The 27,560-nt window shown below is 47.8% G+C and overlaps 1 protein-coding gene across 1 annotated transcript in view; it reads left to right on the plus strand.

Moving 5' to 3' along the window:
- The window catches only part of IL5RA (interleukin 5 receptor subunit alpha), a 53,765-nt gene that overhangs the window by 11,562 nt on the left and 14,643 nt on the right, over positions 1-27,560 (plus strand). The window contains exons 3-6 of the mRNA XM_088460812.1: positions 945-1,087; positions 6,658-6,811; positions 6,891-7,023; positions 14,680-14,870. Coding sequence (XP_088316938.1) covers positions 945-1,087; positions 6,658-6,811; positions 6,891-7,023; positions 14,680-14,870 — 621 coding nt within the window. The remainder of the gene's footprint in view (positions 1-944; positions 1,088-6,657; positions 6,812-6,890; positions 7,024-14,679; positions 14,871-27,560) is intronic.

Genomic DNA, 27,560 nt, shown 5'->3' on the forward strand with positions numbered 1-27,560 from the left:
TCAGCATTCTGACCCGTCAGATTCCCGATGCTCACAATACCGGCGGCGAGAACCTGACTGTTGGGATGCCAACTACATCCCCACTGATGGTGCGTCTAAAGGAGTTGCACTGCCTATAGATGCTGCAAGTGGACATCTCAGTCTATGCACTTTCAGACACGTCTTTACACAGGAAACTAAGCCAGCATTAGCATCCGACTGAGAATCAGGCATTGTGTGCATTGTGGTGACACAGACTGACACAACAGGTGATCCCGGGGTTATGTTCCAGCGAGTGCACATTCATGTGAAATGAAGGTACTTTCCATATATACAGCTGGGTGATAAGTCACCTTGGTTATTTGGCTGTACCCACTTGTCATCCCTCGGTAGCTCAGTCACTGAGTTGTAGATGCTGCCAAGTGTCGCTCATTGTCCATGTATGTGTCTGACCATCTAACATTCCCTCTATTAACAATTTCTGGCTTCATTTGTGTTGTGGCTGGAGGACACTGAAGTTCTGTAATTGTTTCTTTTACAAACTCTGGGAACTTTTTGAAGGAAGCTGTGCACCAACCAAGACAGCATGAACCATCAATGGTTTTCTGCCAAGGTGGACTGCCTTCAATTGCTCAACCCTATTAAATATCCTTTTTTCCAAAAATATAATTGCCACAAGTCAGAGATGCCAAAAATTAGGTCTGGAAAAAAAAGTCTCATATAGAGGTGAAACGCGTCAATATGATTTGAGGATAGATGGGAGTTATAGATCATATATCAATGAAGGTGAACGTACACGGAATTGTGTTAGCTGCTTCAATTACCTGCATGCACATCAAGCTTGGGCTTATCATATTTTTTGGAATACAGATATAAAATAAGATGGCATGCTGATTTGCTTTCATTTCCCTACTAAATTCGCCCCTGTGATGTCTATGGTAACGGTTGGTGTTTATAATCCACAGATCACATCCAGCCCCCGCAGGATCTCCAAGTCAGTGTCCCAATGCTCGGCAATGTCGTACTGTCATGGAAGCACAGCGAGACCCCCGGAAATAGAAGCATAAAATACTCCATAAAGTTGACCACTGCAGAGAAGGAGGATGAGGTAACTATAGTATCTGGTGACAGAAATGAGGGAGTCATAGCAGACAAAGGGCCTGATTCACTACCAATCGCAACTGCGACTACGCACGCAATCGACCGATTGTTGCATTCTGCGCATGCTTATGCATTGCAGTGCGCATACATGAACACTCCACTGAGATTGGGACTGCGATCGTAGTGACTATGAAGACCTATCGCAGAGTATTTGACAGGAAGTGACTGTTTGGGGATGGAGGGAGACGGGGGTGGTCGGTGAAACGCAGGCATGAAAGTGCATTTGAACGCCGTTAAAGGGGCGTGCATAAATTAGTCACTGTGATGCCATACGCAGCTTGGGCTTTCACTGCATGCGCTGAGGTTAGTAATTCCAGAGTAAGGTCAGAGCCTGTGTAAGTGTGCGTGAGGCTGTGATGGTACTCCATGTTACTGATGGTCTCTCAGTCTTGTGTAATCACTGTGTGTGATGAGGTTAGTAATTCCTGAGTAAGGTCAGAGCCTGTGTAAGTGTTAGGCTGTTATGGTACTCCATGTTACTGATGGTTTCTCAGTCTTGTGTAGTCACTGTGTGTGATGAGGTTAGTAATTCCTGAGTAAGGTCAGAGCCTGTGTAAGTGTGTGTGAGGCTGTGATGGTACTCCATGTTACTGATAGTGTCTCAGTCTTGTGTAATCACTGTGTGTGATGAGGTTAGTAATTCCTGAGTAAGGTCAGAGCCTGTGTAAGTGTGTGTGTGAGGATGCGATGGTACTCCATGTTACTGATGGTGTCTCAGTCTTGTGTAGTCACTGTGTGCGATTAGGTTAGTAATTCCTGAGTAAGGTCAGAGCCTGTGTAAGTGTGTGTGAGGCTGTGATGGTACTCCATGTTACAGATGCTGTCTCAGTCTTGTGTAATCACTGTGTGTGATGAGGTAAGTAATTCCAGAGTAAGGTCAGAGCCTGTGTAAGTGTGTGTGAGGCTGTGATGGTACTCCATGTTACTGATGGTTTCTCAGTCTTGTGTAGTCACTGTGTGTGATGAGGTTAGTAATTCCTGAGTAAGGTCAGAGCCTGTGTAAGTGTGCGTGAGGCTGTGATGGTACCCCATGTTACTGATGGTGTCTCAGTCTTGTGTAATCACTGCGTGTGATGAGGTTAGTAATTCCTGAGTAAAGTCAGAGCCTGTGTAAGTGTGAGGCTGTTATGGTACTCCATGTTACTAATGGTTTCTCAGTCTTGTGTAATCACTGCGTGTGATGAGGTTAGTGATTCCTGAGTAAAGTCAGAGCCTGTGTAAGTGTGTGTGAGGATGCGATGGTACTCCATGTTACTGATGGTGTCTCAGTCTTGTGTAGTTACTGTGTGTGATTAGGTTGGTAATTCCTGAGTAAGGTCAGAGCCTGTGTAAGTGTGTGTGAGGCTGTGATGGTACTCCATGTTACTGCTGGTCTCTCATTCTTGTGTATCTCTGTGTGTGATGAGGTTAGTAATTCCTGAGTAAGGTCAGAGCCTGTGTAAGTGTGCGTGAGGCTGTGATGGTACTCAATGTTACAGATGGTGTCTCAGTCTTGTGTAATCACTGCGTGTGATGAGGTTAGTAATTCCTGAGTAAGGTCAGAGCCTGTGTGTGTGTGAGGCTGTGATGGTACTCCATGTTACTGATGGTGTCTCAGTCTTGTGTAATCACTGCGTGTGATGAGGTTAGTGATTCCTGAGTAAGGTCAGAGCCTGTGTAAGTGTGTGTGAGGCTGTGATGGTACTCCATGTTACAGATGTTGTCTCAGTCTTGTGTAATCACTGTGTGTGATGAGGTTAGTAATTCCAGAGTAAGATCAGAGCCTGTGTAAGTGTGCGTGAGGCTGTGATGGTACTCCATGTTACTGATAGTTTCTCAGTCTTGTGTAGTCACTGTGTGTGATGAGGTTAGTAATTCCTGAGTAAGGTCAGAGCCTGTGTAAGTGTGTGTGAGGCTGTGATGGTACTCCATGTTACTGATAGTGTCTCAGTCTTGTGTAATCACTGTGTGTGATGAGGTTAGTAATTCCTGAGTAAGGTCAGAGCCTGTGTAAGTGTGTGTGAGGATGCGATGGTACTCCATGTTACTGATGGTGTCTCAGTCTTGTGTAGTCACTGTGTGCGATTAGGTTAGTAATTCCTGAGTAAGGTCAGAGCCTGTGTAAGTGTGTGTGAGGCTGTGATGGTACTCCATGTTACAGATGCTGTCTCAGTCTTGTGTAATCACTGTGTGTGATGAGGTAAGTAATTCCAGAGTAAGGTCAGAGCCTGTGTAAGTGTGCGTGAGGCTGTGATGGTACTCCATGTTACTGATGGTGTCTCAGTCTTGTGTAATCACTGCGTGTGATGAGGTTAGTAATTCCTGAGTAAAGTCAGAGCCTGTGTAAGTGTGAGGCTGTTATGGTACTCCATGTTACTAATGGTTTCTCAGTCTTGTGTAATCACTGCGTGTGATGAGGTTAGTGATTCCTGAGTAAAGTCAGAGCCTGTGTAAGTGTGTGTGAGGATGTGATGGTACTCCATGTTACTGCTGGTCTCTCAGTCTTGTGTATCACTGTGTGTGATGAGGTTAGTAATTCCAGAGTAAGATCAGAGCCTGTGTGTGTGTGAGGCTGTGATGGTACTCCATGTTACTGATGGTGTCTCAGTCTTGTGTAATCACTGCGTGTGATGAGGTTAGTGATTCCTGAGTAAGGTCAGAGCCTGTGTAAGTGTGTGTGAGGCTGTGATGGTACTCCATGTTACAGATGTTGTCTCAGTCTTGTGTAATCACTGTGTGTGATGAGGTTAGTAATTCCAGAGTAAGATCAGAGCCTGTGTAAGTGTGCGTGAGGCTGTGATGGTACTCCATGTTACTGATAGTTTCTCAGTCTTGTGTAGTCACTGTGTGTGATGAGGTTAGTAATTCCTGAGTAAGGTCAGAGCCTGTGTAAGTATGTGTGAGGCTGTGATGGTACTCCATGTTACTGATGGTGTCTCAGTCTTGTGTAATCACTGTGTGCGATTAGGTTAGTAATTCCTGAGTAAGGTCAGAGCCTGTGTAAGTGTGTGTGAGGCTGTGATGGTACTCCATGTTACTGATGGTGTCTCAGTCTTGTGTAATCACTGTGTGTGATGAGGTTAGTAATTCCTGAGTAAGGTCAGAGCCTGTGTAAGTGTGTGTGAGGCTGTGATGGTACTCCATGTTACTGCTGGTCTCTCAGTCTTGTGTATCACTGTGTGTGATGAGGTTAGTAATTCCTGAGTAAGGTCAGAGCCTGTGTAAGTGTGCGTGAGGCTGTGATGGTACTCAATGTTACTGATGGTGTCTCAGTCTTGTGTAATCACTGCGTGTGATGAGGTTAGTAATTCCTGAGTAAGGTCAGAGCCTGTGTGTGTGTGAGGCTGTGATGGTACTCCATGTTACTGATGGTGTCTCAGTCTTGTGTAATCACTGCGTGTGATGAGGTTAGTGATTCCTGAGTAAGGTCAGAGCCTGTGTAAGTGTGTGTGAGGCTGTGATGGTACTCCATGTTACAGATGTTGTCTCAGTCTTGTGTAATCACTGTGTGTGATGAGGTTAGTAATTCCAGAGTAAGATCAGAGCCTGTGTAAGTGTGCGTGAGGCTGTGATGGTACTCCATGTTACTGATGGTTTCTCAGTCTTGTGTAATCACTGTGTGTGATGAGGTTAGTAATTCCTGAGTAAGGTCAGAGCCTGTGTAAGTATGTGTGAGGCTGTGATGGTACTCCATGTTACTGATGGTGTCTCAGTCTTGTGTAATCACTGTGTGCGATTAGGTTAGTAATTCCTGAGTAAGGTCAGAGCCTGTGTAAGTGTGTGTGAGGCTGTGATGGTACTCCATGTTACTGATGGTTTCTCAGTCTTGTGTAGTCACTGTGTGTGATGAGGTTAGTAATTCCTGAGTAAGGTCAGAGCCTGTGTAAGTGTGTGTGAGGATGCGATGGTACTCCATGTTACTGCTGGTCTCTCAGTCTTGTGTATCACTGTGTGTGATGAGGTTAGTAATTCCTGAGTAAGGTCAGAGCTTGTGTAAGTGTGTGTGAGGCTGCGATGGTACTCCATGTTACCGATGGTTTCGCTGTCTTGCTAAGTATTACGGATGTATGTAAGGTAAAGGGGCATCCTTATTTTAGGTTGCCTATGGCATTGCAATTGCAATCATTAGCATATCGATGTCCATGTCGGTCGTTAGAGCTGGGGTGTCGGTCGTTAGGCTGTGGGTTAACACCCACAGCTCTAACGACTGCTAAGGGAGATGGTCGCGATGGTCAAGACCATCGCAACCATCGGGGCTTACGACGAGACCCTAGGGTAGGGTCTCGTCAACCTTAAGCCCCAGGGAGCTTCCTGCTGTGTTTCAGCAGGAACCTCCCCACTGACATCACTGATGATGTCAGTGGGGCCGCCCACAAAACGGTAGGCGTTCGCAAAGGAACGTCTGCGTTGTGGAAACCACCCCTCCGGCCCGCCTACCAAACAGGTGCAGCTGTTGATCAACATCGACAGCCGCCCCTTTGGTAACGAGCTCCGGAGCGACAGAGTTTCTCTGTCGCTCCGGGGCTTGCGCACGCGCTGTGCGGCCGCTGTGCAGCCGCTGCGCGTGCGCAGGCCAAACCATCGAGTTGGTTTACGAGCGCATCGGCGCTCGCTCGCGACTCTGAATGAGGTCCCGTGTGTGTAATCGCTATTGCGATCGCAATAGCGATCCTTACAGAATCAGGCCCAGTGACGTGTACATTCCATAATTGAGAAAACATCACTGTACAGTGTGAGGCTGAAGAGTATTTAACCCATTCCTGCTTACTCTCCATACTCTGGAACACAGATGAATGTAGGTGACACTTGGTTAATGTATCTTAGTAGAAGTATGTTATATAGTGGATACTGTAAAGTACAAACAAGCAGCAGCAGGAGGAGGATGTTATGTGGAGGAAGGAACTCCAGCCCCTGCCTTCAGGATAAGAAGGGTTGGGAGTCCTGTTTAGGGGAAGACTAGTACAGAGTGAATTACAGTAGTCAATGAGGGAGATTATGGGCCTAATGCAAACGTCGCTACAAAGTCCTTCCCTGGTGCACAGTAGACACTGTAATATTACCTGGTGCATCTTTACACGGTCGCACCATTAGCTGCAAAAAGCAATAGCAGATTGTGCATGCGCACTTTAACGGAGGCCACGAGAGTGACCAGGTTGCTTTGTGTGTGGCTGGATCTCTCCATCTATGAAATGGGCGGTAACTGGCCAGCTACCTTGTGAATGCACGGAAAATATCCATCTGGTGGGAAGTATCGTGCTGGGTAGAGGCATGTGTACGTAGAGGTGCCGACTGTTTCTAATGGATCTCTTGCTGGTGTAAGTGCAGATCAGGGGTGGATTTAGGGGTAAGGCCCCCTCTAGGCACAACAGTAATGGGCACTCCCCTCACCAAATTTTACTATGTCCATTGTTATATATATATATATATATATATATTATTAATATATCAATTAAAAAGAGAAGGTTTTAAACACAGTACATTACTCACGACTGAGACGTGCATTGTACGTACTGTAACTGCTATTTATTTTCCCCTTAGTTTCGGGTCAAAGTGACCCATTATACATACCCCATGCTCGCTCTCCACAGAGGTCTGCTGGTTCAGGTGGCAGCTATGATAGCAGATGCCCAGGACAGTGCAGAGGAGAGTAAGACCAGTGAGTGGGTGTCCCAAGAGCTGCCCCCATACTCGGGTGAGTGACAGTACAGTTCTCAGGGAGTACTAACATTTTTTTTTCTATGTATGATTTAATGCTCCAATTTCTTTTCCAGGAGATGAAGAAACAGCGGCCACGCAGTTGTCTTGCCAGATAAATATAGAGCCATCAAACAAAGGTACACTCAGGTGTATCTGGCTGCCCGGGGAGAAGGCTCCTGTAGAAACGCAGTATTATCTTTACTACAGGTATATTAATATAAACCACTAGAACTTCTATTTCATCACATGGAAAAGCAAATTACTCATTGCATAAAACAAGAGGTGGTCCACACGGGATGTAGTTAGTTTGCCGGTGGACGGCATGCCGGCTGTTGAAATCCCATTGTTGGAATCCCGACCCGGGACTAAACATAGGCGTCGAAATCCTGAAGCCAGCTTAGATACCAACACCGGAATCCCAACAACCGCCATCCCGACTGTAAGTGTAGCGGGGTACCTTAGCTGTTAGCCACGGAGGGGGGGGGGGGTTGGTTTAGGCACCATGGGGGGTAAGGGTTAGGCTTTTGGGGGGGATGTTAGGGTTAGGCAACACTGGGGGGGTTAAGCACTGCTGTGGGGGATAGGGTTAGGCAAAAGGGGGACCGTTAGGTTTAGGCACCAAGGGGGGGGGGGTTAGGCTGTGGGGTGGGGAGGGTTCGGGTGCAAGATGGGGTGGGTTAGGAGGAGGTAAGCATACTTAGCCGACCTGGCGGGATACCGAGCATCAGGATGCCGCTGTCGGCATTTTGATAACTGGCATCTCGACTACCGGTATTTCATACCCATCCCAGTCCACACAACCTTAAATGTGCAGCAGTGACTGATTAAATGTAATTAGGTGCCGCTGAGCCATCAGGTGGGCCCAGGTACTGGGGGGCGTGGCCACTGGTGGGGATGCGGCTGTGTACTTTCCTATGGTGCGTGTCACAGCAATGCAGTGCACACCACAGGGACCCCTGCTCTCCTACAGAGGCTCGCTCCCTTCCCTATAGGCCCCCATGCATGGAATAACCTAAGCAGGAGTGTAGCCAGAACATTATGGGCCCCATAGCAACATAGTAGTGCCCTAGTTAATGTTATGTCCCATAGTAGTGCCCTAGTTAATGTTATGCCCCATAGTAGTGACCTAGTTAATGTTATGCCCCATAGTAGCGCCCTAGTTAATGTTATGCCCCATAGTAGCGCCCCAGTTAATGTTATGCCCCATAGTTGTGCCCTAGTTAATGTTATGCCTCATAGTTGTGCCGTAGTTAATGTTATGCCCATAGTAGCGCCCTAGTTAATGTTAGGCCCCATAGTAGCTCCCTAGTTAATGTTATGCCCCATAGTAGCGCCCCAGTTAAAGTTATGCCCCATAGTAGTGCCCCAGTTAATGTTATGCCCCATAGTAGTGCCCTAGTTAATGTTATGCCCCATAGTTGTGCCCTAGTTAATGTTATGCCAATAGTAGCTCCCTAGTTAATGTTATGCCCCATAGTAGCGCTCCAGTAAATGTTATGCCCCATAGTAGTTCCCTAGTTAATGTTATGTCCCATAGTAGCGCCCCCTGGTTAATGTTATGCCCCATAGCAGCGCCCTAGTTAATGTTATGCCCCATAGTAGCACAATAGTTAATGTTATGCTCCATAGTAATGCCGTAGTTAATGTTATGCCCAATATTAATGTTCTAGTTGATGTTATGCCCCATAGTAATGTCCTAGTTGATGTTATGCCCCATAGTAGTGCCCTAGTTGATGTTATGCCCCATAGTAGTGCCCTAGTTAATGTTATGCCACATAGTTGTGCCCTAGTTAATGTTATGCCCTATAGTTGTGCCCTAGTTAATGTTATGCCCATAGTAGTGCCCTAGTTAATGTTATGCCCCATAGTAGTGTCCTAGTTAATGTTATGCCCATAGTAGTTCCCTAGTTAATGTTATGCCCCATAGTAGCGCCCTAGTTAATGTTATGCCCATAGTAGTGCCCTAGTTAATGTTATGCCCCATGGTAGCTCCCTATTTAATGTTATGCCCCATAGTAGTGCCCTAATTAATGTTATGCCCCATAGTAATGCCGTAGTTAATGTTATGCCCAATATTAATGTTCTAGTTGATGTTATGCCCCATAGTAGTGTCCTAGTTAATGTTATGCCCATAGTAATGTCCTAGTTAATGTTATGCCCCATAGTAATGTCCTAGTTAATGTTATGCCCCATAGTAATGTCCTAGTTAATGTTATGCCCTATAGTAATACCCTAGTTAATGTTATGTCCCATATTAAATACTCTAGTTAATGTTATACCCCATAGTAATACCCTAGTTAATGTTATGCCCCATAGTAGTGCCCTAGTTAATGTTATGCCCTATAGTAATACCCTAGTTAATGTTATGCCCTATAGTAATACCCTAGTTAATGTTATGCCCTATAGTAATACCCTAGTTAATGTTATGCCCCATATTAAATACCCTAGTTAATGTTATGCCCCATAGTAATACCCTAGTTAATGTTATGCCCTATAGTAATACCCTAGCTAATGTTATGCCCCATATTAAATACTCTAGTTAATGTTCCACCCCATAGTAATACCCTAGTTAATGTTATGCCCCATAGTAGTGCCCTAGTTAATGTTATGCCCTATAGTAATACCCTAGTTAATGTTATGCCCTATAGTAATACCCTAGTTAATGTTATGCCCCATAGTAGTATCCTAGTTAATGTTATGCCCTATAGTAATACCCTAGTTAATGTTATGCCCCATAGTAATACCCTAGTTAATGTTATGCCCTATAGTAATACCCTAGTTAATGTTATGCCCCATAGTAGTGTCCTAGTTAATGTTATGCCCTATAGTAATACCCTAGTTAATGTTGTGCCCTATAGTAATACCCTAGTTAATGTTATGCCCCATAGTAATGCCGTAGTTAATGCTATGCCCTATAGTAATACCCTTGTTAATGTTATGCCCTATAGTAATACCCTAGTTAATGTTACACCCCATAGTAGTGCCCAAGTTAATTTCTTGCCTTTCATTCTTCACTTTATTTGCGATGACGACGCTTCAAGTGCTCCACCCATATCGGCAGCTTTTGAATCTGACATGACAGCCTCATGTCTGCAGGGCCTTCGAGACTAAGAAAATTGCAGTTACAGTGAGTGTAGACAGAGGAGGATGGGGGGGGGGTAATTCAACTTTGAGCGGAAATAGTCTTAATTTCAGCACCATATCACTTTATTGGACGGTTCTAATCTCAGAGAGCAATCCCCACCCCCAGCTCACTTCACAAAGACTGTAATCAAGGAGAAGCTTACTCTCTAATAGTGCCGGGCTCACTGCCTGTAAGTGAGGGTGATACGGGAGCGCAGGAGATGGATCGTACCAGTGTGGTGCATTACTGACAGGCAGAGACTGCCACCTATATAAGCGCTGACAAGTCCCCGTTCTCAGGCTGGGCAACAGACTGGACTCAATTGCTTAGCAGTTATTTCTGGGAGCTTGATAGACAACTCTATGACCTGGGTCTGTGCCGCATTGCAAGGGCACCCCCTGCAACCACTATAGCTATGCCCATGAATCTTAGGGGTTTATTCTAAGGTCACACTATATAAACTAGAGAGTGTTTCCACCTTCTGATATTAGATGGGATCTCTGCTGTGTGCTCACTCCATGGTGCTCTTATAATTAATGGAGATATCTGCCATGATGGTCTCAGATGGCAATCGCTGGGCTAGCAATGGGAGCCTGCTCCAATATTGTTCAGTGATCACCCCCCTACCCCACCATTAGTCTGCTGTCATTACTAGCACTGCAATAGGCTATAGAGATGGTCAGTAAAGGTCTCAACTAATTAATTGTAAGTTATGGGACCATTTAAGCAAATAATGATAACATCAGCCACATAGCAGTAACCATTCGGATTGATCCCTACATCCATGAAGTTACATCTCCGACAACCTGAATAATATGTTACTGAGGCTACACATTGTGATCGAACATCTGGGGATCCCTGGATTCGAGGGTTGTGGTTTGCCCCTTTCATTCTAAATTGGTGAGAATGTAATAATGCACATGTTCCGACTGTAAGCCCAAAATTCCTCTGTCCCTCTTTTCTTTCATCTCTTTTTGGGGCAGATGTATGAAGCTCTGGAAAGTGATAAACTGGAGAGTGATAAACCAGCAGCCACTCAGCTCCTAACTGTCATTTTTCAAACACATCCTGTAACATGACAGTTAGGAGCTGAGTGTAACATGACAGTTAGGAGCTGAGTGTAACATGACAGTTGGGAGCTGAGTGTAACATGACAGTTAGGAGCTGAGTGTAACATGACAGTTGGGAGCTGAGTGTAACATGACAGTTAGGAGCTGAGTGTAACATGACAGTTAGGAGCTGAGTGTAACATGACAGTTGGGAGCTGAGTGTAACATGACAGTTGGGAGCTGAGTGTAACATGACAGTTAGGAGCTGAGTGTAACATGACAGTTGGGAGCTGAGTGTGACATGACAGTTGGGAGCTGAGTGTAACATGACAGTTGGGAGCTGAGTGTAACATGACAGTTAGGAGCTGAGTGTAACATGACAGTTGGGAGCTGAGTGTAACATGACAGTTAGGAGCTGAGTGTAACATGACAGTTAGGAGCTGAGTGTAACATGACAGTTAGGAGCTGAGTGTAACATGACAGTTAGGAGCTGAGTGTAACATGACAGTTGGGAGCTGAGTGTAACATGACAGTTAGGAGCTGAGTGTAACATGACAGTTGGGAGCTGAGTGTAACATGACAGTTGGGAGCTGAGTGTAACATGACAGTTAGGAGCTGAGTGTAACATGACAGGAGCTGAGTGTAACATGACAGTTAGGAGCTGAGTGTAACATGACAGTTAGGAGCTGAGTGTAACATGACAGTTAGGAGCTGAGTGTAACATGACAGTTGGGAGCTGAGTGTAACATGACAGTTAGGAGCTGAGTGTAACATGACAGTTAGGAGCTGAGTGTAACATGACAGTTGGGAGCTGAGTGTAACATGACAGTTGGGAGCTGAGTGTAACATGACAGTTGGGAGCTGAGTGTAACATGACAGTTAGGAGCTGAGTGTAACATGACAGTTGGGAGCTGAGTGTAACATGACAGTTAGGAGCTGAGTGTAACATGACAGTTGGGAGCTGAGTGTAACATGACAGTTGGGAGCTGAGTGTAACATGACAGTTGGGAGCTGAGTGTAACATGACAGTTAGGAGCTGAGTGGCTGCTGGTTTATCACTCTCCAGTTTATCTCTTCCCAGAGCTTCATACATCCATTTGAGTCTAATTTGTAGACATATTTGTAAAAGTTATCTATTAACTTCAACATGTAGCTGTTTGTCTTATAATAATTCTTACAATGGTTAGTTAGGTTACTGTTACTAGATATTACTTTGTTATACAATATAATACTATACATTACTTTACTACATTATATAATATATTCGATAAATTACTTTACTGTACCATTAATTACTTTTTAAACTATGCTATATTATACAATACCATAATATACATTACTTTCACTATATATCACAAAGCTATACATTACTATACTATGCTATTGTATACAACAGATAACACTATAGTATATTATTATACTATACATGACTATAATATGCTATAAATGAATTTACTATACTCTACATAACTTTAGTATATTATATATTACTTTACATTACCATATCATTATTTTCTGTTCTGTACTATATAGTGTACTATACAGTACATTATTTTTCTACAATATACTATACTATGGAGTACTTTATATTACAGTTCTATACTATATTATACTACACTATAGAATTCAATACTAAACATTACTCTACATTACTCTACTACACAGTGGAGTCACATTAGTATGACCACTAGCTAGTAGCCAGAGTAACCACCATGTGCAGCACAGACAACAGCTAGACGGGCTGGGGGTGACTCAATAAGGTGCTGGTAGGTTGGCACGGGTATCTGGAGCCATGCTGACTGCAGTGCCTCCCACAGCTGCTGGTGGGTGCATGGTGGAATATCCATAGAGCGAACACGATTGAGGTGGTCCCACAGATGCTCAATTGGGTTCAAGTCTGGGGAATTAGGGAGCGAGGGAAGTACTTGGAAATCTTGGTCGTGCTCGTCCAATCACTGTCAGACATTTCTAGCCATGTGACATGTCGCATTGTCTTGCTGGAAGATCCCATCCGCCTCAGAGAAGACAATCAGCATGTATGGGGTGTACAGTACGTGCTCTGCAAGGATGGGTTCATAACCAAATCGGTGGAGGGTGCCTTCCACGTGGATGAGTGGGCCCCAGAGAATGCCGTGAAAACATCCCCCAGACCACCAGCTTGTGTTCTTCCAGTAATGGGTGCAGGGTGTTTGTTCTCTGGTGTTTCTCGCTTGACACGCCAATGTCTATCCGTTCGATGAAGCAGAAAATGTGACTCATCGGAGAAGGCAACCCTTCACCAATCAGCGGAGGTCCAATTCCGATACAGGTGTGGAAATTGATGCCTTTCCCGCCGATGCACCTTCGTTAGCATAGGTGCAGTGACCATCCATTTGCTTAGGAGCCCCATATGCAGCAGGGTTCAATGAACTGTTATTTTAGACACACGCCTGGTGGCCCCCAAGTTCATTTTGATGGTGAGCTGCTCCACTGTAGCGTATCGGTCAGTCCTCACGCACTTTCCAGCCGACGTTCACCTCTCACATCAATGGCACGTGGAGCTCCACAGTTCCCATATCGGTTATTCGCAATGGTGCTATTTGTCCAGTCACAATACACCTTCAACACAGCAGCATGCAAACAGTTCACAAACTGCGCTGTTTCTGAAATACTGCCACGATTGGCCTGAAAGGACTCCCTTCTCCTTCTGCCGTGTTTCAGTCTCGGACGCCCACGCTCTCTCGTCTCTGCGGCTCGGTCGATCTCTCTCGCCCTTGTGCAACTGGGATAAATCGCCCCTTTTACCCATGGCAGCAATGAGTGATATGTGTGCAGGCGGCCTATCGCGCCCCTTATATACCCACCAAGCCAGCGCACGGCACGTGGCGTACTTCATGGGCTACGCGCTGCCGACGTCAAATGTAGGAGGTGGTCATAATAATGTGACTTGCCTGTGTATGTATATTGGTACCCACCTCCTTGCTACAAAATGTCATTTATTTGATAAATTAATAAACTTACAGATAACCTAATGAGGATTTCTGTAGGTTGGGCTCATGCAGCATGTGTCGTCTCTCCACTTTCTCATTGTGCTGGGAATAGTAGTTCCACAGGTGCTGCAGAGCCACAGGTTGCCCAACTGTCCTGCAGGGATGTAGTCTGGAACCCGACGGTCTAAATGCCGACCGCCGGCTTCCAGACAGCTTTATCCCGACTAGGGACGAATGACAGACGTCTAAATGTAGACGTCTGTAATTTGCCTGACGTCGGGAGACCGGTGCCCGGCATCCCGATCGAGCGGATGCCGGGCGCCGCAGCGGACAGCCGCGCGGGGGGGGGTTAGGTTTAGGGCTCCCGGGGGGACATAGGGTTAGGCACCCCCCCGGGAGGTTAGGGTTAGGCTAGGGGGAGGGAGAGTTAAGGTTAGGCACCCCCGGGGGGAGGTTAGGGGTAAGCATCCCCCCGGGGACTTAGGTTTAGGCAGCGGGGAAGGGGGGGTTAGGTTTAGGCACTTAGAGGGGGGGTTAGGGTTAGGCACGGGGGGGGAGGTTAGGAGGGTTAGGGGGCTTAGGTTAGTTGATACTTACCTTTAGGACGATCGGGATTTCCAGCGCTGTTGGTAATACATATCACACCCGTCCTGCAGGGTATAACATTGTGGGATCATTTGGTAACACGCCTGTATCTCATCATTCAATGTGTCTTTTCCAGACATGACCAGGTAACAGAGAAGTGCCAGGATTACTGGACAGAACCAGGAGGGGTGAGGCAGACCGGCTGCCAGATCCTGCTCAGTCACCTTCTTATAAATGAGCCTAAAGAAATCCTGGTCCACATTAATGGCTCGAGCAGGAGCCTCCGGATCCGGGGCATGGAGAAAGTATTCCGCTCCAGTAATATAGGTGAGGAATAAAGGAAGAAACTTTGTTACACACTGAGTAACGCACACTCTTTCCAACCAGTGTGACAGACAGGGCTGCCATCAGAAATTGTGGTGCCCGGTACTGACAAAATAGGCAGAGCCCCCCCTGGGGCAATGGGGGCAGAGGTGAGTGGAGATCTATATATGGGCAGAGCACCAGTGGGGGTGGGGCATAAATCGCTGCATATGTGGGGGGTTGATGTTATTGTTTCAATCTATAATATAATTTATGAAATTATACAAATACAGAAATATAGGAAAGAAAACTGCTATAAATTCACACAGAAAATCAGAATCTATACAAAATATATAGTGAAAGCCACATCATATATATATGTATATATACATCTATTCTGAATGAGACGGATGTATGGAGTGAGAAGTATGTTGGAACCCAGTGGGATTGTTATGGTGACCGAATGGGAAGATTGTGGGCACTGGGTGAGATGAGTGTGCAACATAACTGCTCAGACCTCAGTTGCATAGACTGCATGTGTGTATTCCAATAAGCACACAATTCTGTGAATTAGCAGCTCCACCATTTTGTGAGTGACAGCAATCTCATTCTGTGAGAGTGCTAAATCTGCAGTTAACCACAGGGTATGATGGCATACCATATCTGTATTGCGCATGGAACACGTCCATTAAGGCTTCAGCCTTAATGATCGCAATTTCATTGTTTTTTTTATTTGTTTGAGTGGCAGAAATTCAGTAGGTTTTGTGAGATTTCAGATCATGTCTAAGAAGCCTTAATGGGATTAGCATATAGTCACAGACACACGGCTGTACACCAGGGGAAGGGCTGATACCAGCATTAGCATATAGTCACAGGCTCACGGCTGTACACCAGGGGAAGGGCTGATACCAGCATTAGCATATAGTCACAGACACACGGCTGTACACAGGGGAAGGGCTGATACCAGCATTAGCATATAGTCACATACACACGGCTGTACACAGGGGAAGGGCTGATACCGGCATTAGCATATAGTCACAGACACACGGCTGTACACCGGGGGAAGGGCTGATACCAGCATTAGCATATAGTCACAGACACACGGCTGTACACCGGGGGAAGGGCTGATACCAGCATTAGCATATAGTCACAGACACACGGCTGTACACAGGGGGAAGGGCTGATACCAGCATTAGCATATAGTCACAGACACACGGCTGTACATCGGGGGAAGGGCTGATACCAGCATTAGCATATAGTCACATACACACGGCTGTACATCGGGGGAAGGGCTGATACCAGCATTAGCATATAGTCACAGACACACGGCTGTACACCAGGGGAAGGGCTGATACCAGCATTAGCATATAGTCACATACACAGCTGTACACCAGGGGAAGGGCTGATACCAGCATTAGCATATAGTCACAGGCACAGGGCTGTACACCAGGGGAAGGGTTGATACCAGCATTAGCATATAGTCACATACACAGCTGTACACCAGGGGAAGGGCTGATACCAGCATTAGCATATAGTCACAGACACAGAGCTGTACACCAGGGGAAGGGCTGATACCAGCAGTAGCATATAGTCACATACACACGGCTGTACACCAGGGGAAGGGCTGATACCAGCATTAGCATATAGTCACATACACACAGCTGTACACCAGGGGAAGGGCTGATACCAGCATTAGCATATAGTCACAGACACACAGCTGTACACCAGGGGAAGGGCTGATACCAGCATTAGTATATAGTCACATACACACGGCTGTACACAGGGGAAGGGCTGATATCAGCATTAGCATATAGTCACATACACAGCTGTACACCAGGGGAAGGGCCGATACCAGCATTATCATATAGTCACAGACACACGGCTGTACACCGGGGGAAGGGCTGATACTAGCATTAGCATATAGTCACAGACACGCGGCTGTACACCGGGGGAAGGGCTGCTACTAGCATTAGCATATAGTCACAGACACACGTGCTCTACACCAGGGGAAGGACTGATACCAGCATTAGCATATAGTCACATACACACGGCTGTACACCAGGGGAAGGGCTGATACCAGCATTAGCATATAGTCACAGACACACAGCTGTACACCAGGGGGAAGGGCAGATACCAGCATTAGCATATAGTCACAGACACATGGCTGTACACCAGGGGAAGGGCTGATACCAGCATTAGCATATAGTCACAGACACACGGCTGTACACCAGGGGGAGGGCTAATACCAGCATTAGCATATAGTCACAGACACACGGCTATACACCAGGGGAAGGGCTGATACCAGCATTAGCATATAGTCACATACACACAGCTGTACACCAGAGGAAGGGCTGATACCAGCATTAGAATATAGTCACATACACGGCTGTACACCAGGGGAAGGGCTAATACCAGAATTAGCATATAGTCACAGACACACGGCTGTACACCGGGGAAGGGCTGATACTAGCATTAGCATATAGTCACAGACACGCGGCTGTATACCGGGGGAAGGGCTGCTACTAGCATTAGCATATAGTCACAGACACACGTGCTGTACACAGGGGAAGGGCTGATACCAGCATTAGCACATAGTCACAGACACACGGCTGTACACCGGGGGAAGGGCTGCTACTAGCATTAGTATATAGTCACACACACAGCTGTACACCAGGGGAAGGGCTGATACCAGCATTAGCATATAGTCACAGACACACGTGCTGTACACAGGGGAAGGGCTTATACCAGCATTAGCATATAGTCACATACACACGGCTGTACACCGGGGGAAGGGCTGATACCAGCATTAGCATATAGTCACAGACACACGGCTGTACACCGGGGGAAGGGCTGCTACTAGCATTAGCATATAGTCACAGACACACGTGCTGTACACAGGGGAAGGGTTGATACCAGCATTAGCATATAGTCACATACACACAGCTGTACACCAGAGGAAGGGCTGATACCAGCATTAGCATATAGTCGTCACATACACAACTGTACACCAGGGGAAGGGCTGATACCAGCATTAGTATATAGTCACATACACACGCCTGTACACCAGGGGAAGGGCTTATACCAGCATTAGCATATAGTCACATACACACGGCTGTACACAAGGGGGAAGGGCTGATACCAGCATTAGCATATAGTCACAGACACACAGCTGTACACCAGGGGAAGGGCTGATACCAGCATTAGCATATAGTCACAGACACACGGCTGTACACAGGGGAAGGGCTGATACCGGCATTAGCATATAGTCACATACACACGGCTGTACACAGGGGAAGGGCTGATACCAGCATTAGCATATAGTCACAGACACACGGCTGTACACCGGGGGAAGGGCTGATACCAGCATTAGCATATAGTCACATACACACGGCTATACACCGGGGGAAGGGCTGATACCAGCATTAGCAAATAGTCACAGACACACGGCTGTACACAGGGGAAGGGCTGATACCAGCATTAGCATATAGTCACAGACACACGGCTGTACATCGGGGGAAGGGCTGATACCAGCATTAGCATATAGTCACATACACACGGCTGTACATCGGGGGAAGGGCAGATACCAGCATTAGGATATAGTCACAGACACACGGCTGTACACCAGGGGAAGGGCGGATACCAGCATTAGCATATAGTCACATACACACGGCTGTACACCAGGGGAAGGGCTGATACCAGCATTAGCATATAGTCACATACACAACTGTACACCAGGGGAAGGGCTGATACCAGCATTAGCATATAGTCACATACACAGCTGTACACCAGGGGAAGGGCTGATGCCAGCATTAGCATATAGTCACAGGCACAGGGCTGTACACCAGGGGAAGGGCTGATACCAGCATTAGTATATAGTCACAGACACAGAGCTGTACACCAGGGGAAGGGCTCATACCAGCATTAGCATATAGTCACAGACACACAGCTGTACACCAGGGGAAGGGCTGATACCAGCATTAGCATATAGTCACAGACACACAGCTGTACACCAGGGGAAGGGCTGATACCAGCATTAGCATATAGTCACAGACACACGGCTGTACACCAGGGGAAGGGCTGATATCAGCATTAGCATATAGTCACATACACGGCTGTACACAGGGGAAGGGCTGATATCAGCATTAGCATATAGTCACATACACGGCTGTACACCAGGGGAAGGGCTGATACCAGCATTAGCATATAGTCATAGACACACGCTGTACACCAGGGGAAGGGCTGATACCAGCATTATCATATAGTCACAGACACACGGCTGTACACCGGGGGAAGGGCTGATACCAGCATTAGCATATAGTCACATACTCACAGCTGTACACCAGGGGAAGGGCTGATACCAGCATTAGCATATAGTCACATACCAGCATTAGCATATAGTCACAGACACACGGCTGTACACCAGGGGAAGGGATGATACCGGCATTAGCATATAGTCACATACACACGGCTGTACACCAGGGGAAGGGCTGATACCGGCATTAGCATATAGTCACAGACACACGGCTGTACACCAGGGGAAGGGCTGATACCGGCATTAGCATATAGTCACAGACACACGGCTGTACACCAGGGGAAGGGCTGATACCAGCATTAGCATATAGTCACACACACGGCTGTACACCAGGGGAAGGGCTGATACCAGCATTAGCATATAGTCACAGACACACGGCTGTACACCAGGGGAAGGGCTGATACCAGCATTAGCATATAGTCACAGACACACGGCTGTACATCGGGGAAAGGGCTGATACCAGCATTAGCATATAGTCACAGACACACGGCTGTACATCGGGGGAAGGGCAGATACCAGCATTAGCATATAGTCACAGACACACCGCTGTACACCGGGGGAAGGGCGGATACCAGCATTAGCATATAGTCACAGACACAGCTGTACACCAGGGGAAGGGCTGATACCAGCATTAGCATATAGTCACATACACAGCTGTACACCAGGGGAAGGGCTGATACCAGCATTAGCATATAGTCTCAGACACACGGCTGTACACCAGGGGAAGGGCTGATACCGGCATTAGCATATAGTCACATACACACGGCTGTACACCAGGGGAAGGGCTGATACCAGCATTAGCATATAGTCACAGACACACGGCTGTACACCAGGGGAAGGGCTGATACCGGCATTAGCATATAGTCACAGACACACGGCTGTACACCAGGGGAAGGGCTGATACCGGCATTAGCATATATTCACAGACACACGGCTGTACACCAGGGGAAGGGCTGATACCGGCATTAGCATATAGTCACATACACACGGCTGTACACCGGGGGAAGGGCTGATACCAGCATTAGCATATAGTCACAGACACACCGCTCTACACCAGGGGAAGGGCTGATACCAGCATTAGCATATAGTCACAGACACACGGCTCTACACCGGGGGAAGGGCTGATACCAGCATTAGCATATAGTCACAGACACACGGCTGTACACCGGGGGAAGGGCTGATACCAGCATTAGCATATAGTCACATACACAGCTGTACACCAGGGGAAGGGCTGATACCAGCATTAGCATATAGTCACATACACACGGCTGTACACCAGGGGAAGGGCTGATACCAGCATTAGCATATAGTCACATACACAGCTGTACACCAGGGGAAGGGCTGATACCAGCATTAGCATATAGTCACATACACAGCTGTACACCAGGGGAAGGGCTGATATCAGCATTAGCATATAGTCACATACACAGCTGTACACCAGGGGAAGGGCCGATACCAGCATTATCGTATAGTCACAGACACACAGCTGTACACCGGGGGAAGGGCTGATACTAGCATTATCATATAGTCACAGACACATGGCTGTACAAGGGGGAAGGGCTGATACCTGCATTAGCATATAGTCACAGACACACAGCTGTACACCAGGGGAAGGGCTGATACCAGCATTAGCATATAGTCACAGACACACAGCTGTACACCAGGGGAAGGGCTGATACCAGCATTAGCATATAGTCACAGACACACGGCTGTACACAGGGGAAGGTCTTATATCAGCATTAGCATATAGTCACATACACGGCTGTACACCAGGGGAAGGGCCGATACCAGCATTATCATATAGTCACAGACACACGGCTGTACACCGGGGGAAGGGCTGATACCAGCATTAGCATATAGTCACATACCAGCATTAGCATATAGGCACAGACACACGGCTGTACACCAGGGGAAGGGCTGATACCGGCATTAGCATATAGTCACAGACACACGGCTGTACACCAGGGGAAGGGCTGATACCGGCATTAGCATATAGTCACATACACACGGCTGTACACCAGGGGAAGGGCTGATACCGGCATTAGCATATAGTCACAGACACACGGCTGTACACCAGGGGAAGGGCTGATACCGGCATTAGCATATAGTCACAGACACACGGCTGTACACCAGGGGAAGGGCTGATACCGGCATTAGCATATAGTCACAGACACACGGCTGTACACCAGGGAAAGGGCTGATACCGGCATTAGCATATAGTCACATACACACGGCTGTACACCAGGGGAAGGGCTGATACCGGCATTAGCATATAGTCACATACACACGGCTGTACACCAGGGGAAGGGCTGATACCGGCATTAGCATATAGTCACAGACACACGGCTGTACACCAGGGGATGGGCTGATACCGGCATTAGCATATAGTCACAGACACACGGCTGTACACCAGGGGAAGGGCTGATACCGGCATTAGCATACAGTCACATACACACGGCTGTACACCAGGGGAAGGGCTGATACCGGCATTAGCATATAGTCACACACACACGGCTGTACAACAGGGGAAGGGCTGATACCGGCATTAGCATATAGTCACACACACACGGCTGTACAACAGGGGAAGGGCTGATACCGGCATTAGCATATAGTCACAGACACAAGGCTGTACACCAGGGGAAGGGCTGATACCGGCATTAGTATATAGTCACAGACACACGGCTGTACACCGGGGGAAGGGCTGATACCGGCATTAGCATATAGTCACATACACACGGCTGTACACCGGGGGAAGGGCTGATACCGGTATTAGCATATAGTCACATACACATGGCTGTATACTAGGGGAAGGGCTGATACCGGCATTAGCATATAGTCAAAGACACACGGCTGTACACCAGGGGAAGGGCTGATACCGGCATTAGCATATAATCACATACACACGGCTGTACAACAGGGGAAGGGCTGATACCGGCATTAGCATATAGTCACACACACACGGCTGTACAACAGGGGAAGGGCTGATACCGGCATTAGCATATAGTCACAGAAACAAGGCTGTACACCAGGGGAAGGGCTGATACCAGCATTAGCATATAGTCATAGACAACACACGGCTGTACACCAGGCGAAGGGCTGATACCAGCATTAGCATATAGTCACAGACACACGGCTCTACACCAGGGGAAGGGCTGATACCAGCATTAGCATATAGTCACAGACACACGGCTGTACACCGGGGGAAGGGCTGATACCAGCATTAGCATATAGTCACAGACACACGGCTGTACACCGGGGGAAGGGCTGATACCAGCATTAGCATATAGTAACAGACACACCGCTGTACACCGAGGGAAGGGCTGATACCAGCATTAGCATATAGTCACATACACACGGCTGTACACCAGGGGAAGGGCTGATACCAGCATTAGCATATAGTCACAGACACACGGCTGTACACCAGGGGAAGGGCTGATACTAGCATTAGCATATAGTCACAGACACACAGCTGTACACCAGGGGAAGAGCTGATACCGGCATTAGCATATAGTCACATACACACGGCTGTACACAGGGGAAGGGCTGATATCAGCATTAGCATATAGTCACATACACAGCTGTACACCAGGGGAAGGGCCGATACCAGCATTATCGTATAGTCACAGACACACAGCTGTACACCGGGGGAAGGGCTGATACTAGCATTAGCATATAGTCACAGACACACGGCTGTACACCGGGGGAAGGGCTGATACTAGCATTAGCATATAGTCACAGACACACGGCTGTACAACGGGGGAAGGGCTGATACCTGCATTAGCATATAGTCACAGACACACAGCTGTACACCAGGGGAAGAGCTGATACCGGCATTAGCATATAGTCACATACACACGGCTGTACACCAGGGGAAGGGCTGATACCAGCATTAGCATATAGTCACAGACACACGGCTGTACACCAGGGGAAGGGCTGATACCAGCAGTAGCATATAGTCACAGACACACGGCTGTATACCGGGGGAAGGGCTGATACCAGCATTAGCATATAGTCACATACACACGGCTGTACACCGGGGGAAGGGCTGATATCAGCATTAGCATATAGTCACAGACACATGGCTGTACACCAGGGGAAGGGCTGATTCCAGCATTAGCATATAGTCACAGACACACAGCTGTACACCAGGGGAAGGGCTGATACCAGCATTATCATATAGTCACAGACACAGGGCTGTACACCAGGGGAAGGGCTGATACCAGCATTAGCATATAGTCACATACACACAGCTGTACACCAGGGGAAGGGCTGAAACCAGCATTAGCATATAGTCACATACACACGGCTGTACACCAGGGGAAGGGCTGATACCAGCATTAGCATATAGTCACAGACACACGGCTGTACACCAGGGGAAGGGCTGATACCGGCATTAGCATATAGTCACAGACACACGGCTGTACACCAGGGGAAGGGCTGATACCGGCATTAGCATATAGTCACAGACACACAGCTGTACACCAGGGGAAGGGCTGATACCGGCATTAGCATATAGTCACATACACACGGCTGTACACCAGGGGAAGGGCTGATACCGGCATTAGCATATAGTCACATACACACGGCTGTACACCAGGGGAAGGGCTGATACCGGCATTAGCATATAGTCACATACACACGGCTGTATACCAGGGGAAGGGCTGATACCGGCATTAGCATATAGTCACAGACACACAGCTGTACACCAGGGGAAGGGCTGATACCGGCATTAGCATATAGTCACATACACACGGCTGTGCACCAGGGGAAGGGCTGATACCGGCATTAGCATATAGTCACACACACACGGCTGTACAACAGGGGAAGGGCTGATACCGGCATTAGCATATAGTCACAGACACAAGGCTGTACACCAGGGGAAGGGCTGATACCAGCATTAGCATATAGTCATAGACAACACACGGCTGTACACCAGGGGAAGGGCTGATACCAGCATTAGCATATAGTCACACACACACGGCTGTACACCAGGGGAAGGGCTGATACCAGCATTAGCATATAGTCACAGACACACGGCTGTACACCAGGGGAAGGGCTGATACCAGCATTAGCATATAGTCACAGACACACGGCTGTACATCGGGGGAAGGGCTGATACCAGCATTAGCATATAGTCACATACACACGGCTGTACATCGGGGGAAGGGCAGATACCAGCATTAGCATATAGTCACAGACACACGGCTGTACACCAGGGGAAGGGCTGATACCAGCATTAGCATATAGTCACATACACAGCTGTACACCAGGGGAAGGGCTGATACCAGCATTAGCATATAGTCACAGGCACAGAGCTGTACACCAGGGGAAGGGCTGATACCAGCATTAGCATATAGTCACATACACAGCTGTACACCAGGGGAAGGGCTGATACCAGCATTAGCATATAGTCACATACACACGGCTGTACACCAGGGGAAGGGCTGATACCAGCATTAGCATATAGTCACATAAACAGCTGTACACCAGGGGAAGGGCTGATACCAGCAGTAGCATACAGTCACAGACACAGAGCTGTACACCGGGGGATGGGCAGATACCAGCATTAGCATATAGTCACATACACGGCTGTACACCAGGGGAAGGGCTGATACCAGCATTAGCATATAGTCACATACATATGGCTGTACACAGGGGAAGGGCTGATACCAGCATTACTATATAGTCACATACACACAGCTGTACACCATGGGAAGGGCTGATACCAGCATTAGCATATAGTCACATACACACAGCTGTACAGAAGGGGAAGGGCTGATACCGGCATTAGCATATAGTCACATACCAGCATTAGCATATAGTCACAGACACAAGGCTGTACACCAGGGGAAGGGCTGATACCGGCATTAGCATATAGTCACATACACACGGCTGTACACCAGGGGAAGGGCTGATACCGGCATTAGCATATAGTCACAGACACACGGCTGTACACCAGGGGAAGGGCTGATACCGGCATTAGCATATAGTCACAGACACACGGCTGTACACCAGGGGAAGGGCTGATACCGGCATTAGCATATAGTCACAGACACACGGCTGTACACCAGGGGAAGGGCTGATACCGGCATTAGCATATAGTCACATACACACGGCTGTACACCAGGGGAAGGGCTGATACCGGCATTAGCATATAGTCACATACACACGGCTGTACACCAGGGGAAGGGCTGATACCGGCATTAGCATATAGTCACAGACACACGGCTGTACACCAGGGGAAGGGCTGATACCGGCATTAGCATATAGTCACAGACACACGGCTGTACACCAGGGGAAGGGCTGATACCGGCATTAGCATATAGTCACAGACACACGGCTGTACACCAGGGGAAGGGCTGATACCGGCATTAGCATATAGTCACAGACACACGGCTGTACACCAGGGGAAGGGCTGATACCGGCATTAGCATATAGTCACATACACACGGCTGTACACCGGGGGAAGGGCTGATACCAGCATTAGCATATAGTCACAGACACACCGCTGTACACCGGGGGAAGGGCTGATACCAGCATTAGCATATAGTCACAGACACACCGCTCTACACCAGGGGAAGGGCTGATACCAGCATTAGCATATAGTCACAGACTCACGGCTCTACACCGGGGGAAGGGCTGATACCAGCATTAGCATATAGTCACAGACACACGGCTGTACACCGGGGGAAGGGCTGATACCAGCATTAGCATATAGTCACAGACACACCGCTGTACACCGGGGGAAGGGCTGATACCAGCATTAGCATATAGTCACATACACACGGCTGTACACCGGGGGAAGGGCAGATACCAGCATTAGCATATAGTCACATACACACGGCTGTACACCAGGGGAAGGGCTGATACCAGCATTAGCATATAGTCACATACACAGCTGTACACCGGGGGAAGGGCTGATACCAGCATTAGCATATAGTCACATACACACGGCTGTACACCGGGGGAAGGGCAGATACCAGCATTAGCATATAGTCACATACACACGGCTGTACACCAGGGGAAGGGCTGATACCAGCATTAGCATATAGTCACATACACAGCTGTACACCAGGGGAAGGGCTGATACCAGCATTAGCATATAGTCACAGGCACAGGGCTGTACACCAGGGGAAGGGCTGATACCAGCATTAGCATATAGTCACATACACAGCTGTACACCAGGGGAAGGGCTGATACCAGCATTAGCATATAGTCACAGACACACAGCTGTACACCAGGGGAAGGGCTGATATCAGCATTAGCATATAGTCACATACACAGCTGTACACCAGGGGAAGGGCCGATACCAGCATTATCGTATAGTCACAGACACACAGCTGTACACCGGGGGAAGGGCTGATACTAGCATTATCATATAGTCACAGACACACGGCTGTACAACGGGGGAAGGGCTGATACCTGCATTAGCATATAGTCACAGACACACAGCTGTACACCAGGGGAAGAGCTGATACCGGCATTAGCATATAGTCACATACACACGGCTGTACACCAGGGGAAGGGCTGATACCAGCATTAGCATATAGTCACAGACACACGGCTGTACATCGGGGGAAGGGCTGATACCTGCATTAGCATATAGTCACATACACACAGCTGTACACCAGGGGAAGAGCTGATACCGGCATTAGCATATAGTCACATACACACGGCTGTACACCAGGGGAAGGGCTGATACCAGCATTAGCATATAGTCACAGACACACGGCTGTACACCAGGGGAAGGGCTGATACCAGCATTAGCATATAGTCACAGACACACGGCTGTATACCGGGGGAAGGGCTGATACCAGCATTAGCATATAGTCACATACACACGGCTGTACACCGGGGGAAGGGCTGATATCAGCATTAGCATATAGTCACAGACACATGGCTGTACATCGGGGGAAGGGCTGATACCAGCATTAGTATATAGTCACATACACACGGCTGTACACCAGGGGAAGGGCTGATACCAGCATTAGTATATAGTCACAGACACACAGCTGTACACCAGGGGAAGGGCTGATTCCAGCATTAGCATATAGTCACAGACACACAGCTGTACACCAGGGGAAGGGCTGATACCAGCATTATCATATAGTCACAGACACAGGGCTGTACACCAGGGGAAGGGCTGATACCAGCATTAGTATATAGTCACATACACACAGCTGTACACCTGGGGAAGGGCTGATACCAGCATTAGCATATAGTCACATACACACGGCTGTACACCAGGGGAAGGGCTGATACCAGCATTAGCATATAGTCACAGACACACGGCTGTACACCAGGGGAAGGGCTGATACCAGCATTAGTATATAGTCACATACACACGGCTGTACACCGGGGGAAGGGCTGTTACCAGCATTAGTATATAGTCACAAACACAC

This window comes from Taudactylus pleione, unplaced genomic scaffold (assembly GCF_031769625.1).
Source record: "Taudactylus pleione unplaced genomic scaffold, aTauple2 ptg000986l, whole genome shotgun sequence".
NCBI lineage: Eukaryota > Metazoa > Chordata > Amphibia > Anura > Myobatrachidae > Taudactylus > Taudactylus pleione.